Here is a 17,220-nt window from a genome sequence, read left to right as displayed (position 1 = left end):
AAAAAAAAAAAAAAAAAAAAAAAAAAAAAAAAAAATATATATATATACAGGTCCTTCTCAAAACATTAGCATATTGTGATAAAGGTCATCATTTTCCATAATGTAATGATAAAAATTAAACTTTCATATATTTCAGATTCATTGCACACCAACTGAAATATTTCAGGTCTTTAATTGTTTTAATACTGATGATTATGGCATACAGCTCATGAAAACACAAAATGCCTGTCCCAAAAAATTAGCATATCATGAAAAGGTTGTCTAAACAAGCTATTAACCTAACCATCTGAATCAACGACGTAACTCTAAACACCTGCAAAAGATTCCTGAGGCTTTTAAAAACTCCCAGCCTTGTTCATTACTCAAAACCGCAATCATGGGTGTAGAATGAACATATACTGATATATATTCATAGATAAAACGGATTCTTTCATTTTTCTGGACTGTATATAATGTGCATTGAATTTAATAAAATGTGGACGGAAACTTTAATTATCTTTGACTCACCAACGACAGTGGGTCATTTATTAACGGAATCAAGTTTAACACATCACACATTTACATTAATTGGCAAAAATTGAAAATAACAACAGCTTATTTAGGCTAGTTTAGCAAGGAGTAAACAACACGGCAATTGTTTTCTCACTTCAGCAGTGCAACAAACGTTAACCACACGGCGGTGGTTGAAAAACTTTGCTTCAGACATTTCTAAAAATATCTGGAATGATTTGCTAGCAGGATAGAAGAATTTTAAAGATGGAAAATGAAGTTTATCTGGAGAGAGGTGGGTGAGGGAATTTGTCTGTTTTAACCAGGACGGCACGCTCCTTTGGACCAGCTTAACCCAACGGTACACTTTGGTTGAAAATCGACTTTTTACCTTTCTGAAGATATGTCAGTTCCGGCGTAAAGTTCCACTTCAAGCCACTTTTCAGCGTCTCCGTAAGGACAGTAGGGAACCGTTCGGAGTCGTGAGATCATCCAGAACAGACTTCATAATTCCTCTGAACTTCTCACGTCCAGTTTAGTTGCAGATGTCCTGAGCATGCTGCATTCCAGCATTCTGCATTCCAGCATTCTGGACTCTGGAACTGCCGAGTTTCAGAACTGCAGAACTGCTCGAGCTCCTGCAGAACTTCTTCATCTACTCCAACTTCAACTGGAGGTGGAACCTCTTGCAGAACTCTCCATCTACTCCAACTTCAACTGGGTTGAACTAGAAAGTACCAACATTTAAAGAGCTCTATTTCCGGTTCATTTGGGAGTTTCTGATTGGTCGATGGACCAAAACAGAGGTGTGTTTTGTGATGTAAGGTGTTATGAAAAGTCAAGGAAAAAGATTAAGATTGTTTAAGAACAGACAGAAGATTGTTATGAAGAACTCAGACTTCGTGGAGTCACTTTTCTAGTATCTTGCTGTAAAAGTTAAACATGACATTTCTTTTTCAGTAAACTTGCAGTTGACCGAAACTTGAACTTTGACCAACTTACACCACTTGCTCATTTCAAACAGACGATCAAGAAATTGAATCATTACTCTGTAACATATTCCAACTTGATTTCACTTTGAATGAGGATTAAAAATCGTTATTACTGTTTTACAGTTGATTTAAAAATGAGTAGTTCACTTCAACATTTAAACATTGTTTGAACTAACACAATTTGATTATCAAACATTTGTAAAATAGTAATGATAATAGAAAAGAGAGTTCTTTCACTTGATCAATTCAAGAAAGAAAGTCTCAGGATGGGTCAACCTGTATTTCTGGATTCAAATCAATGAAATGACAGGTTCTGTCCCATAAGGTGCCTAAGGTCAAGGTTTTGACATCAGGCCTAGTTCACTACATGGGTAAGACTGCCGACCTGACTGCTGTCTAGAAGGCCATCATTGACACCCTCAAGCAAGAGGGTAAGACACAGAAAGAAATTGCTGAACAATAGTCTGTTCCCAGAGTGCTGTATCAAGGCACCTCAGTGGGAAGTCTGTGGGAAGGGAAAAGTGTGGCAGAAAACGCTGCACAACGAGAAGAGGTGACCGGACCCTGAGGAGGATTGTGGAGAAGGGCCGATTCCAGACCTTGGGGGACCTGCGGAAGCAGTGGACTGAGTCTGGAATAGAAACATCCAGAGCCACCGTGCACAGGCGTGTGCAGGAAATGGGCTACAGGTGCCGCATTCCCCAGGTCAAGCCACTTTTGAACCAGAAACAGCGGCAGAAGCACCTGACCTGGGCTACAGAGAAGCAGCACTGGACTGTTGCTCAGTGGTCCTAAGTACTTTTTCGGATGAAAGCAAATTTTGCATGTCATTCGGAAATCAAGGTGCCAGAGTCTGGAGGAAGACTGGGGAGAAGGAAATGCCAAAATGCCAGAAGTCCAGTGTGAAGCACCCACAGTCAGTGATGGTCTGGGGTGCCATGTCAGTTGCTGGTGTTGGTCCACTGTGTTTTGTCAAGGGCAGGGTCAATGCAGCTAGCTATCAGGAGATTTTGGAGCACTTCATGCTTCCATCTGCTGAAAAGCTTTATGGAGATGAAGATTTCATTTTTCAACATGACATGGCACCTGCTCACAGTGCCAAAACCACTGGTAAATGGTTTACTGACCATGGTATTACTGTGCTCAATTGGCCTGCCAACTCTCCTGACCTGAACCCCATAGAGAACCTGTGGGATATTGTGAAGAGAAAGTTGAGAGACGCAAGACCCAACACTCTGGATGAGCTTAAGGCCGCTATTGAAGCATCCTGGGCCTCCATAACACCTCAGCAGTGCCTCAGGCTGATTGTCTCCATGCCACGCCGCATTGAAGCAGTCATTCATGCAAAAGGATTCCCGACCAAGTATTGAGTGCATAACTGAACATGATTATTTGAAGGTTGGCGTTTTTTGTATTAAAAACACTTGTCTTTCATTGGTGGGATGAAATATGCAAATTTTTTGGGACAGGCATTTTGGGTTTTCATGAGCTGTATGCCATAATCATCAGTATTAAAACAATTAAAGACCTGAAATATTTCAGTTGGTGTGCAATGAATCTGAAATATATGAAAGTTTCATTTTTATCATTACATTATGGAAAATAATGACCTTTATCACAATATGCTAATGTTTTGAGAAGGACCTGTATATATTCAAGATGATCTCATGCTCAGAATTATTAAAACTTGTTCAGATAATGTGTACAAGGATTTATTTATTTTTAACCTGAGACAGAAGTGGTGCCTCTACAAGAGAATTGATTAAAATCCTTTAGTGGTCTTTGATAGACATGATTAAACAATGTCGAGTCAAATTCAGGGTCTATTTTAATCAAAGGAGTCTTAAGAATTGAGCTGTCACATGGACGTCTTGAGATGTTTTATTGTGGTTCACGTAGAAGAAAATCAAGCTAACAAAGTTGTAGATGTTTGAAAAGATCTCTTCGTATAAACACTCTTTTTGTTTCCACCATTTTTAATACAGAATAAACTAGTTTAGGCGGCATAGGTGGTGGAATTGCCCCCTCTCACGCCTCTACACATTCTGGGTGGAGTTTGCATGTTTTTTCCGTGCATGCATGGATTTTCTGCGGGTACAGTAGTCTCTCGCTACTTTGCGGTTCGGTTTTCGTGGACTCACTGTTTCGTGGGTTTTTAACGTAAGATTGTATACACGACTCACGATTATCTGATTAATGGAAGGCGACCAACCAGAGTATTGTGCTCTGTATCCCGGGTTCTGATTGCCTCAGTAACCGTAGCATCAGTCTGTCTGTTTTCTTTCACTGTGCTCTTTTGTGAAGAAGCAGCTCCAGCAACCCCCCTTAACTATGTTCATCACTTGACCGAAGAGATCTGGGTTTATAAAGCCTTAAAATATGTATAAATACTAAAATAAAATATAACGGGACCTGTGTTTCGTCGAAGCTCCAAAGTTCATGGTTGAAACACGTGCCTTCGTGTAAAAAGTTGTTTTTTCTGCAAAAAGAAGCTGAGAACTTGTTTACTGATTTTTTTTTCTTTTTTAATTTAAAGCTTTGTGTGAAAAATGCTATGCTAAAGAGCTCAAACCACACAGAGCATCCGCCATTTTGAGAACTGAAGAGAGACAGCCCATGTCATGTCAAGGAGCCTCCCTCTCATTTTTCTTACAATACAACTTTATTTATAGAGCACTTTAAAACAACACTGTTGGCCAAAGTGCTACTTAGAGACACACTGCTCGCTCACTCACTATCCATCCTTCAGTTCAAACAGTCTTATACTGCCATCCAGTGGTCGAAAAAAGGTACTACACTCAAAACAAATTAACAAACATTTCTTCTTAAATTTGACAATAATTACTAATTATTGTGACACCAAAATGAAGTTGATTTGACGGTTGCTCCAGGCATGATCCCAGAGCTGGACGAAGATGGCTTGGTATGGCAAGCCGATTGTGTCATTAATAGCAACTTTTACCTATAACATGACACAACGGCAGGCCATACTGCTCGAGCACCATCTTTTGGCTGAAAATGGTAGTGTTCAATATTTTCAATGTCAGAATGAATGAAAACGGTCATATCTCAGTCAACAATTGGTTTATAAATATGGGGGAAAAACATAAATAAGTCTCTTTGGCATATAAGTCTCAGGGTATGCAAATTTAGGCAGAAAGGTGCAACTTCTAGGCCAAAAAATACGTTATGCAAATAAAAATGTCAGTTTTTTGTGTTGAGTCCGTCCACATAAAGCTGATGAACCACTTGGGAATTTATGCACAAAAATGGCAGAGAAAATGTGGGGGCAATGAACCAGAGGTCATCCAGTTAAGGGATTTTTGATGAGAGATTCATCCATTGAAGTGGATGTTTTGACAGTAATACATAACAAATCCTTTTTATAAAGACGCTATGACACAGGACAAGGATTGGAAATTAATTGTAGGGGTTTTGAGAGTAGAAGCTGAGTGACATAGTAATTAGACACCATAGAAATATGTGATTTTTCTTGACTGAGTCTGACTCAGTCAGTCAGGCAGAGCTGTTGGCCTCTGAAACCCTCCTAAAAGGCCATCATGTCATGTCAGGTATTGAAGCTTCATGGGTGAGGAAAAGTTATAGACCTTGGCTGAGTGAGGTAAAGTACCATTAGCCTTTTCTGGTTAAGGCCAGCAGTAGAGAAATGAGCAGCAAGACAAACTGGATTAGAAGGATGGCTGGAAGTCATCAACACAACACTAATGAACATGATGCCCCTGTAAGTACTGCTTTAATAAAAATTAAGAGCTACTCCTAAGTGTTGTATGACCATTGCTGTGCCATGTAATGCTTATTTTTCTAAAGGCAATAGTAAATCAACATGACATCAAATGAAGACTAGCACCAAAGTGTTAATTTTAAAGTTTGTGTGAAATAAATGTAAATTTATGACCACTCTAAGTGACTGAGTTCTGAAGCAGTGTTTTAATACATCTCATGGAAAGCTGCATAATTAACTGGCTGTAACTTCTAATCCGTTTTGTTAGAGGATTTTTTTTTTTTTTCAAAAGTGTTTTAAAACTAGCAAGACTTGTGCATCAGACTTTACAAACTAAAGACAAGTAATTAAGTTTGAACATCATCCAAATGTCACACTGTCAGGACTGTATTTTCAGCCTGTGTTGCTCTTCTGTAATGGTTCTGAGTTTTACTGTCTGTGATTTGTCAGACTGTAAATCCAGGATGACACAAAAAATACGTACAGTCTCTCTGAGTTGAACCTTTTTTAATTCAAGTAAAGGCCTAGAGTGAAGGAGAGCATTTTGCTCGCCACCTTTCATGCCAAAGGTTTGAGAGCATCATATGTTGAGAAATGATGTTAAAGTTGTTTTGGTCAAACCTTAAAATGACTCCATCTAGAACAAGGATTGTCAAGCTTTATGGGTTCAGGGACCCCTTACAGGGGAGAAAAAGTTTCGTGGACCTCCTCATCACCCTCATGTTTATTAATAATTTTCTTCAATTTGTCTCTTTAATGCAATGGAAATATTATGTAACATAAATATTTAAGACTCGTTCTTTAATAGTGTTAATACAATGTTTATAATGCTAAAACTTTTGCTGGTTGCTTGTTATCATCACAATGTTTATACTTTTAAACATGGGATATTTTTCATTCAAGACACACTTAATTAACAATTGTTTTTGTTTTTTATTTCAACTTCCAAAAATTACAGTTTAGAGAAAATTAACAGTATCTAAACCACTGTTAAACTTTACCTATTCACATAATGTACATAATCAATGTATTAACATTTCTTCAAATTATTACAGAAAACTCTTTACATAAAACTGAACAGAATCATAACAGCAGTAGTCAGACCAAGTAAGAGGGCTTAATTTATAAACTGATCAATGCCGGAATGAATCTGGGGGTCCTCCCCCAGAAAGTTTTTAATAAAGTAGATGCAATTTCCTACATTTTGGTGTATTTTAATGGGTTACTAAACATCTACGTGCTTGTAAAAAATATATATATATATTGTATTTTATTAATTTTTTGCGGACCCCAAGCACCAGCTCGCAGACCCCCAGGGGTGAGAGCCAGTGCTTAGTTTGAGACAGTTCCTGCCGGAACAGGATCTGGGAACGCTCTTATTTTGACAGGATGTGCTCCGGTAACTGCTTGGATCCAGTATCTTTAGGCTTACTAATAATAAAGTTATGAACAAATATGACTGCCTTGAACAAATAAAATTTATGTTGGATATGTAAACTGAAAATAATTGCATAAACACTCATTTTAAACATAACAGACACTTACGAGCATACGAGCTGCCCATTCAAAAAGCATTTCCACGTCTACTCTTAAAAAAATCTCTGCCCCTAAAAGAGTGGTGGGGGTGAGTGCTGAGCTAACCAGGCAGTCATATGTGGATAGGAGCCCATACGGAGATGGCGCCTGGAGATTTCACATGTGGAGTCAGACAACAACGATTAGGGACAGTGTATGTATAGTATGCTTGACAGAAGCAGAGTGTTTACCAATGGACGTAAACGTAGATGTTTAACAACCCGTTAAAATATACCAAAATGCAGGAAATCACATCTACTTTATTCAAAATTTTCTGGGGCAGGACCCCCAGACTCCCACCCCATACCTCACCAGTCCACCTGCTATTTGTTTTCCAGCAATAATCGGTTTACAAATTAAGCCCTGGTGAGAACCACTGATTTACAGCAATATTGTGAGCTTTCACTCAATCTGTTAGCCTTTGGAGTATGAGTTAGCTACCACCACATCAGATTTGAGCTCAGAATATGGGAAATTGACTGAATTATAGGCATTTTTCTTTTAGCAGAGCTGTGGCAGCCATTTTGAATTGGTTTGACTCCAGATGACTCTGGCGGTGATGACTGACTGATAAATAGAGCAGGCTGTGCTGGTCGCTTGTCATCATCACATCATTTGCCTAAAAGCGTGATTAGAGGTGTCTTCAGCCCATACTTGATGTGCAGTATCGAGTGAGTCGACTGAAAGGATTTGACTATTTTTAGTGCTGAAGGACTATGCTTGTCAGAGTCTTCTTTTGCTATAACATCTTGGGCTCCTGTTGTTCCCTGATTTTGAAAACAGAAGAGCGACATTTCAGACGAATCTCGTCTTCCAGCTGTAACTCTGATGTGTTTCTGTCTGCCTGCTGGCCAGGCAGGCAGTCGGGCAGCGAGCCTTTCCTCATTCTCAACGAGACCTCCTACTAATGTCAATCAATAATGCAGCACTTAACGGATCAAAGCGCCCCAGAGGAATTTACATTATCTCCGTTTAAAGTCAAAGGGGAGGTTAAAATTGATTCCTTTTTTGTTCTTTTTGTCATTAGCTCACCGATCATTTCATACCGATGAAAGAATCAATTGGCTGAGCAGGTAAATAGCTTTTGTTCAGTGACAGCTTGAGCTTCCAGTAGGTTGTTAAACTGATCAGGTTAATTTGTAAAACATTTAACTGTAAGATTAACAGTTATAAAAAATACAATTGAAGCACATATGGAGCTAATTAGAGCTTTAGGATTAGGTATGTGTTGTAAAATAATTAGCCTCAGAACTGATTTAGTTAATATATTGAAAAAGTCAATATAAACATCATCCTTGGACACCTTGACAATTTGATTTATGCTGAGATGATTTATCCAAAAATAAATTAACTTTTTTTCATTATTGTTTTTTATACATTAAAACTAAAGCCTGAAGGAGTGCCTGTGCTACTCAACACAGACTGTCCTCTGCTTGAAGGAAAAGATTTCATCTTTGTGCCCAGATTGAGGAAACTCTATCTTTATCTGTACCACTCTGTATTAATTCAGTCTGCATGCTCTCTATGGATTTGAAAGAGCTAACTTCATGCTGGCCCTCTACGTCTTCGGTGGAGATGAACTCACCGTCAACTCTCCGTCTTTGCAGGGACTCGATGATCTATAGGCAAATGGTTTGTCACAGCTGGCTGTTTGTAGGGAATGTGTGACGATGAAATCTTAGTTGCACTGTAGTTTGCTTGCTGTGGGACTGTTCAGTTTCAGTCAGTTTTCCCATTTATGGTTTTTGCATTTGTTACTATGAAACAAACTTGTTGCATTAACTTATTGTTACTGCTCAGGATTATCCTTGCTTTGATTGCTTTCTTGCAAATTTTCCTGGTAGTTTAAATCAACAGTTCTCCAGACATTTGAATGTCAGGTTTTACATTGTCCAGTCACGCCATCTCTTCCAGGAAAAAGGTTGTTTTTGTCCCCCATCGCAGAGCGAAGAAGGGGAATTGAAAATACCCTTGGCCTGTCCGTTCATCTGTGCATGTTGTGAGCATGATGATTTGAAACATAAATGAAACACCAACTTTTATTTTGGTGTGCGACTACATCTATGTATAAGAAAGGTTCCTTTCCAAAACTGGGTTGCCATGTCAAAATCCAAGATGGCTGCAGCCATGTAGGCATAAATGTAACCTTGTGAGCTGGATAACTTCAAAAATAAGCAAATTGCCAACTTGCATATCTAAGTGTGGCTGCATCTATGTGTAAAAAACAAAACAAACGGTCACTCTAAAAAATTGGGTTGCCAAGTCAAAATCCAAGATGGCCACCACCATATAATATGTAAATCAGCCACCCCTATCATTTTAGGAAACTATGCTTTCAGCTTTTCTGTTGCTCAAAAGTATAATTTCCTCAAATGATTGGGGTGGCTGGTGGGGTGGCTGAAGATGAATCTGTAGTGGCTGAGGCCACCACTGACCACCCCCTGGCTCCACCGTTGTGCCTGGTGGATAAAATTGATCTCTCCACTTGCCAGGATCCGTCACTCTGTGCAACATCAGACAATAAAAAAATAAAATAAAAAAGCTACTTCTGTTCTTCTCTACAGTGTATTTCCTATACCACTTGAATATCCATCCATCCATCCATCCATCCATCCATCCATCCATCCATCCATCCATCCATCCATCCATTATCTTTTACCCACTTCTTCCTTTTTGGGTCCCAGGGGTCACTGGTGCCCATATCCAGCAGACACTGTGCCAGAGGTGGGGGACATCCTGGACAGGTCTATCACAGGGACACATAGAGACAAACAAGACAAACACCCATTCACTCTCTCACTCACACCTAGAGACAGTTTAGAGTTACCAGTCAGTCTAGCATCTATGCTTAGGTCTGTGGGAGGAAACCGGAGAACCCAGAGAAAACCCACGCATGCACGGAGAGAACATGCAAACTCCACCCAGAAAGACCCCCTGGCTGGGATTTGGTCCAGTGACCTTCTTGCTGAGAGGTGACAGCTCTACCAACTGTTCCACCGTGCCGCCCCCACTCAAATATCTTGCACCAAAAACATTCAGGTTTACTTGCATTTCCTGTTCAACTCCAGTTCAGAAAAACACTCGTCTTAAAAACTACAAACATTCACTATTCAAATCCCTTAGTGAGGGGGACATCGGCCTGCTGCTTGTCATTGTTTAGACTCTTATTACAGACTCAAACGACAAACCAGAGTTGTATTAATATAGGAAATAGAACCTAGTAAAGAAGCTTTGCTAAACTGTCTTTCACCATCCATATGTTGGAGAGCTTTTTTGTTTTTAGGACCGACACTATTTCTTTTAGCTCCCACTTGTTTCTTGAGTTTTTAAGGTCGCAGTGGACACCCAGCTGAGATATGCCCAACAGTCTGGTACAAGGACTAAACTAAAAATGAATGGGGGGAAAATGCATTAAATGTCCAGATAAATACTCTAAAAGACCTTCACAAAGCCTGGAGATTTACTGCTCAACAATACTTTTAAAGAAGTTTCTCTTCTTAGACAGAAAATTACAAGTTTAAAGAGTAAATGTTTGCACAGCACTCTATCACCACTGTTAGAAACTTACTGTTAAAACTTGGCTTAATATTTTCTATAATAGATGGGAATGTTGAAATGGGCTGGCCTGCTCCCTCTGCACTTCTTAACTGCTCAGATTTAGACGTCATTAAAAGAAAGCCACATTTTTCCACTATAGCGCAATAACAATAAGTGATTAAAATCTGTCAAACGAGATCAAACTGTACATTATGGTTATTCACTGAAACTGCATTTGCTTCTATTTATTCTTTGATTTTTCAGTTGTATCAGTATGTTGTTGTGAAAATGTGAGTCTTAGTGCTGCAGATTAGTAAAGCAATCATTCACTTGGTGATACAAGCATAACATTTGGCACAAATCATCTCATAGACATATATTTTCCAAAAATTATGATATTTACCTGGAAAAACTGCATACATTTTTCAAGATGGCTGCCTTTGGAAGTCATTTTTTGTGTGTTTTTGGCCTGAATTGATACTGAGTCATTCAAATGTCCCCATCTTTGCATCAAAATTTAGGGTTTTGTGCATGGTAAGTTCAATTCTGGAGTCAGAAACATTATTATTTAGAAAACCATGAGTGTAAAAGTATATTATTGTTATAAATGAGGGATGGGAGGTCATGATATGAAAACAGTGGTATTACTTAAAACGTTTCATGCATTTTGACTGATTACAATTTGACAATGACCCAGAACTACTTTGTTCTACTCATCGCTTCAGCACAAAGCTGTGAGCATTTCATACCAAAGCAATACCACTCACATCTGCCACTACATTCAGGTTAGCATGAAAGGCAGTCATTCAAATAGTACATGGATAAAACAGGTTTTCACCTCACAAATGGCAGCCATCTTGAAAAACGGCTGCCATCATTTATTGTCAGGTGGATACTGTGATTTTATAAAAAAAAGGAGGCCCTAGATGGTATGATATGGTATAAAGTTTATTCATTTTAAAAAAGTACAAAACAATTCCATAACAATATAAAAAAAGATACAAAATATTTAAAATGAAAGGCAGCAGAAAGAAGAAAAAATCTTATTATATCTGCCCCTTTTTTCAAACAATTATTTCAATCATAATAATTTTCAAGTAACAGAACAAAATGAATAACTCTTTCAAGATGTTGTTCATTTAGGTGCTTATATCAGCAAGTGAAAGATTTTGATGTAATATTGACTAAACCTGCAATAAACTCCTTTCAGTGTGAGGATAGAGTTCATTTCCAGGTTTTATTTTCATTTACCCTTTATTTATCCAGTTAGTCTCATTGAGCCACGAGAACTCATTTTCAAGAGAGACCTGTTTAGGGAGCAGATGGTGGGGGTTAAGGGCCTTGCTCAGGGGCCCAGAGTGGGGCGAATGAGGGTGGAGGGAGGTGTGGGTGTTTCACTTTTTCCACCCACATTTTGATGTTGACTGTACCGGGAGGTGAACCTGCGACTTTCTGATCACAGGCCCATCTTCTAACCTCTGCACCACCACTCCCCATTTATTATGACTTTAGCTAATAATGGCAGTGGCATGTAACAGTAAGCAGTGTGAATACAAACCACTGTATTAGAGTCACAAATATAATCCTGTTTATTGACCCCCCTGCTGACCAAAGAGGGGGAGTTGGCAGTATCGTCTGTCAGTCTGTGCATGTTGTGAGCATGATAACTTGAAAAACAAGAGAGGCACCGTGCGTCTTGGTGTGTGTGGCTACATCTAGGTGCAAGAAAGACCACTATCAAAAACTGGGTTGCTTTATCAGAATCCAAAATGGCTGCCGTCATGTATATATAACCATGTAATAGTGTTTTTAAAACCTTTACATCACTGTCAGTATTGCAACACAAGTATTTATGAAGAAAAACTTCATTTCGCCCCTGATTGTCTTCAGTCTGCACTTGAAATGCTACAGCTGCTATTTGTGCTCACAGATAACAAAAACGGAGAGCTTTAAATAAATATTTTTAATATCCAAAAATAGATCTAAAAACTATCTAGAACACATAAAATGTTAACTCTGTGTCACTTTGCCACAGAACCCCACTTCCAGCGACATGAAGTGTTACTTTGAAGCAGTTGTCGACTGAACTGAACAAGGAGCCTTTAAAGAAAAACCTTTCTAAACTGTTTAAATTGTGTTCCTGTGACTAATGCTCTCACTCAGGCTCTCCAGCGATGGGCACTATAGAAATAAAGTAAGCTCTCTGAATCAGCAGCTGGACTGCTGCTGACTGGTGTACACTTGGTAAAACCTTAGTTTACAAAGTTTAACAAGAAATCTGATTTTAAATGTGGAATCATCAAATTTAAGCCAGTATTTTAATTGTAATCTTGATTTTCTAATTCCAGACCCCATCAAAACGGCCCAAGGATCCCTGTCCCTCAAAGCGTACAGGCTAACCCCCAAACTCATGGAGATCTGCAAAGAGAAGGACTTCACGCCAGAGGGGTGGGTATCACCAGTAAACGCCTCAAAGACATGACCACCGCTTCTTGCTTCACCAAATGCACACAAAAGGGTCTTTCAAATATATTTACTTTTGTGTGTAAAACAAAGTTCATAGTGATTTAGATTTAATTTTTTTAGCTTTTGCACCTTTTTCATTCTGTTTGTTCAGCAGATGCAAATTGACCCTCCTGCGTCCACGAGGGAGTCATTTAGTGGCAGTTGGAGATGGATGCTGATGATGATGATTTATCCGCTCGCCCTTGCCCGTCAAACAAATGTACCATGTTTACGCTCTTTCTGACCCCAAGGCTTATCGTAATTGCTTTTAAATTGCAGCTAAAAATGAACGTAATGAGGGGACCATTTTCCTGGCAGTTTGGAGCAGTCCTCTCTGGCATACATAAACATGCGCACGAGGGCACAGCGCGCACGTTCAACCAATGCGAGCATGTCTATCCAATAAAGAAGTCCCGTAGGCATTAAGTAACGGTTAATTCAGAACCGTCAGATTTACATCCTCACTCCTGCAGAGTTTACTTGCAGGTGGAAGGACAATTTAAAAGCTCTGGTTCACTGCTCTTTTCTATCTCCTCTGTTCTTTTCCTCACGTTTTTCTCTCTTGCTCGCCAGTCTGTTATTGACCGACTGTGTTTGGCCCAGAGTCAAGATCCCTCTCATTTCTGCAGCTTTTCATTAGTTCCTATGATTTATTATGGCTCCAATCTGTCACTGTTTGTGTTCCAAACAAGCGTATGATTGAAGCAGGGCAGGACAGTAAAGGACAATATCAACACATTATCGCAATCTTTTCACTGCCGTATGATTTTCAGATTTGGCCTAAAATCTAAATAATACTGTTAGGGGTTGTTTTGTTTTTTCTCTACAAAGATGCAGAACTCCAGGTGTTCCCTCCCCCCTCTACAGCCCACAGGATAAAAAACTAAGTCCCTGTTCAAATTGCTGTATTTGAAGTTCCATAATCTTGCATATGTTGCTCACCTTTTATCGAAATGAAAGGCACAGAGAGATGCGTGTTGAGTGGACGCGTTTCTTTGAACTGTCCTCCATCTCCACTGGGCTGTGCAGGCAGTGGTTAATAGTGTCCACTTCAGCACACAATCTAAAGCATCAAATTAGTCTGCCTGTGCAGGCAACCTTTGCCTTCGTCCAGTGGGGGCCCAACTTTGAGAGAGCATGACATTAAGTGCCAAAGTCCAGCACGGTTGGGTAATTTGTCCTGCCTATGGTAGAAAGTGTCCTTCTCCTTCCTCGTTGACGGTGCTTTGTGTCGTGCTGCAGGCATTTGGAAAGGTCATAGTATGCAGCAAATACTTTAAAGCACCTCAAACTGACAAATGTGTCCAAATCTTAAACAGTTTTTAGATAATTAAGGATTTTTCCTAAAGACCCCCTGTATTTCATACTGATATGAGTCCCCCTCTGTACCTCAGAGTCATCCTAAAGTTCGCCTGAGGCGACACTCTTCCAGGAATACAAAGTAGGTTACAAAGTTATAAATTTAACTCTTTCTTTCTTCAGTTTAATGACACTGCACATACCTAACAGATGTATTTAAACACCTTTGGTGCTGGTGCTGTCATTCAAAGTGTGTTGATCACAGAATAAGTATCTAACAAGCTGGTTTAGATGAACAGACATCAGTTTGTAGCTCATACACATACAATAGGCTGAATTAAACACGTTAGTCGCTTTTATTAACTTTATGTGGGACAAAAGTAACTTTTCTATTTCGTGTTTACAGGCTCATGTCAGAAAGACATGGTGGATGTTGATTATAGGAAGGAGTCAGGACTGCACACGCCACTTTGCATTCTGACATAGTTTGCACTCAGGATTATAAAATAATAATAACTAATAATTTTTTTATACAATAAAATTCTTAGAAAAGCACAAAATAGGTGGTATAGTTGCACCAAATCTTTCCATTTATTGAAAAAGAAGCAGCTTTGAAGATTTTAGGCAAACGACATGCAGTGGAACAATTTGATTATTATACGCCCATCAAAAGGTGGGACACACTGAGGTGTAGTCTCCGTCCATCGGTCTCTTGTCCCGCCTATAACCTCTGATCTGCTCAAGATAGTTTAAAAAACTTTATCCGCATATATACCATCACTAGACAGTGTTGCACAATCTTTTCATCGTCCCAGCTCCAAGGTCAAAGTCACAAATCAAGGTCAAAGGTCTTTGCTTGTCCAGGCTTTTGCTAAAGATTTCTGTATAATAGTTTGTTGACAGGTGTATAATATGCCATAATCAGTACTCTTGTTTAACTACTGAGGATAAACTAAGACCCTCCTTTCTTACTTAAAAAAAAAAAATGTAACCAAGCTCTAGTTTTGTTGAAGGTAAGTTTCCCCTCGGACCTACTGATTCACACGTGTTTATAATGTCAGCTGTCCTTTTCAAAACCCCTTTGTGTTTAAGAACAAAATTACAATAATCGGCTAAATTATGTTTATTATTTCCCGTCTGGTTTTGATTTCTAATTAATGGAGAGAAAAATACTTTGATGAAAATGTACAAGCAGAAATATTAATAAGATACTCTGGAAGAGTATCGTATTATACAAGACTGTGCTGATCAGCTCTGCGAGGTGCTTGCTGACGTCTTTAACTCGTCCCTCACCCTGACAACAGTTCCCACCTGCCTGAAGACCACAACCATCATCCCAGTCCCAAAGAGCTCGACAGCGACTGGTCTGAATGACTACCGGCCAGTTGCCCTCACCCCGATAGTCGCTAATTGTTTCGAAAAACTGGTCATGACTCACATCAAAGCTAACATCAACAACAACGAGGACCCTCATCGGTATGCGTACCGCGAGAATCGATCTACAGAAGACACCATCTCCTCTGTGGTCCACACTGCTCTCACCCACCTGGAGCAGAAGAACCCCTATGTCTGTATGTTCTTTGTGGACTTCACGTCTGCCTTCAACACCTTGATCCCCCAAACACTGATTGACAAACTACTCACACTAGGACTAAGCCCCTCCATCTACAACTGGGTACTAGACTTCTTAACAAACAGAGGATCCACAACTTCTCCTCCTCCACCATAACCCTCAGCACTAGCAGCTCCCCTCAGGGCTGTGTGCTGAGCCCTCTCCTGTTCACTCTGCTCACGTATGATTGTGCACCTACCCATCCAGGCTGTCACATTATAAAGTTTGCAGACGATACAGAGGTGGTGGGATGCATCACAAACAATGTTGAGTCCAGCTACAGGCAGGAGGTGGAACACTTGGAGAGCTGGTGCAAAGAGAATAACCTTCACATCAATGTGAAGAGACAAAGGAGATGGTTGTGGACTTCAAACGGAACAAATACATCCTCCCTTCCCCTGAACGTAAGAGGATCTGCAGTGGAAGTAGTCTCCAGTTGCAAGTACTTGGGTGTACACCTGAATGACAACCTCAGCCGGAGCAACAACACCACCAGCCTGATCAAGAAAGCTCATCAGAGACTCTACTTCTTCAGGCGGCTGAGATGAGCTGGTCTGAGAAGTTCAGTCCTCACCACCTTCTACAGGTGTGCAGTGGAGAGCATCCTGTGCTCCAGCATCAACGTGTGGCATGGAGGCTGCACAGCTGCAGAAAGAAAAGCTTTGCAGAGAGTGGTGAAGGCTGCACAGAAGACTGTTGGAGTCAGTCTCCCCACCATCACAGACATCTACACCTCCAGATGCAGGAAGAGGGCCACCTGCATCATGAAGGACCTCACTCACCCAGCACGCACACTTTTTGCCCCACTCCCCTCAGGCAGAAGGCTGAGAGAGCATAAAGTGTAGAACCACTAGACTGAGGAACAGCTTCTACCCTGAGGCTGTTAGACTCATAAATCTCTAACCAGAATAATCACTGTGAAAAAAATCACGTTGCTGCTGATCTGTTTCATGTTGCTTCTGATCTGTTTCAATGTTGCTGCTGATCTGTTTCATGTTGCTGTGTTCATTCGTACTCATCTGCTCACACAGACTCATGTTCGTGCTGTTGTTCGGCGTATTGTTTTTATACTATTAGGGCTTAGTGTATTTTTATGAACATTTTTCTTAGTTCATATCTTAGATCTCATTACTGTTTTTCTTTTACATTTTGTACTTTTGTTGGATGTAACTGGGACCCTGTGTACAAAATTTTGTTCCACCACATGTACCACATGTGATGGAATGTCAAATAATGAACGAATCCTTGGATGTACTTTCTAGTTGGAGGTACAACATAGATTAAAGTCCTAAATTTAGAGTCCTCAGTAAAACGACGAAGCACAGTGATCCCTCACCTATCGCGGGGGTTCCGTTTTCATATATATATAATGGCTTTATAAACCCGTCCCACACTCCTACAAACCTTTCTCATTGTCTTATTAACCTCTTCCTGTATGAATTCAACGGAGGACCTGAAAATTCAACCAG

The 17,220-nt window shown here is 39.9% G+C and overlaps 1 protein-coding gene across 1 annotated transcript in view; it reads left to right on the top strand.

Annotated features, from left to right (window-relative positions):
- LOC119410180 (eukaryotic translation initiation factor 3 subunit H) overlaps nucleotides 1-17,220 on the top strand; it is a gene marked incomplete in the record, with an annotated part of 130,877 nt that overhangs the window by 56,461 nt on the left and 57,196 nt on the right. Inside the window, 1 exon segment of the mRNA XM_037677092.1 lies at nucleotides 12,684-12,783. Coding sequence (XP_037533020.1) covers nucleotides 12,684-12,783 — 100 coding nt within the window.

Source organism: Nematolebias whitei, chromosome 5 (assembly GCF_014905685.2).
Source record: "Nematolebias whitei isolate Nwh7 chromosome 5, NemWhi1, whole genome shotgun sequence".
In the NCBI taxonomy this organism is placed as follows: Eukaryota; Metazoa; Chordata; class Actinopteri; order Cyprinodontiformes; family Rivulidae; genus Nematolebias; species Nematolebias whitei.
The sequence above is the reverse complement of the archived record's forward strand: the minus strand, read 5'-3'. Positions and strand labels throughout refer to the sequence as shown.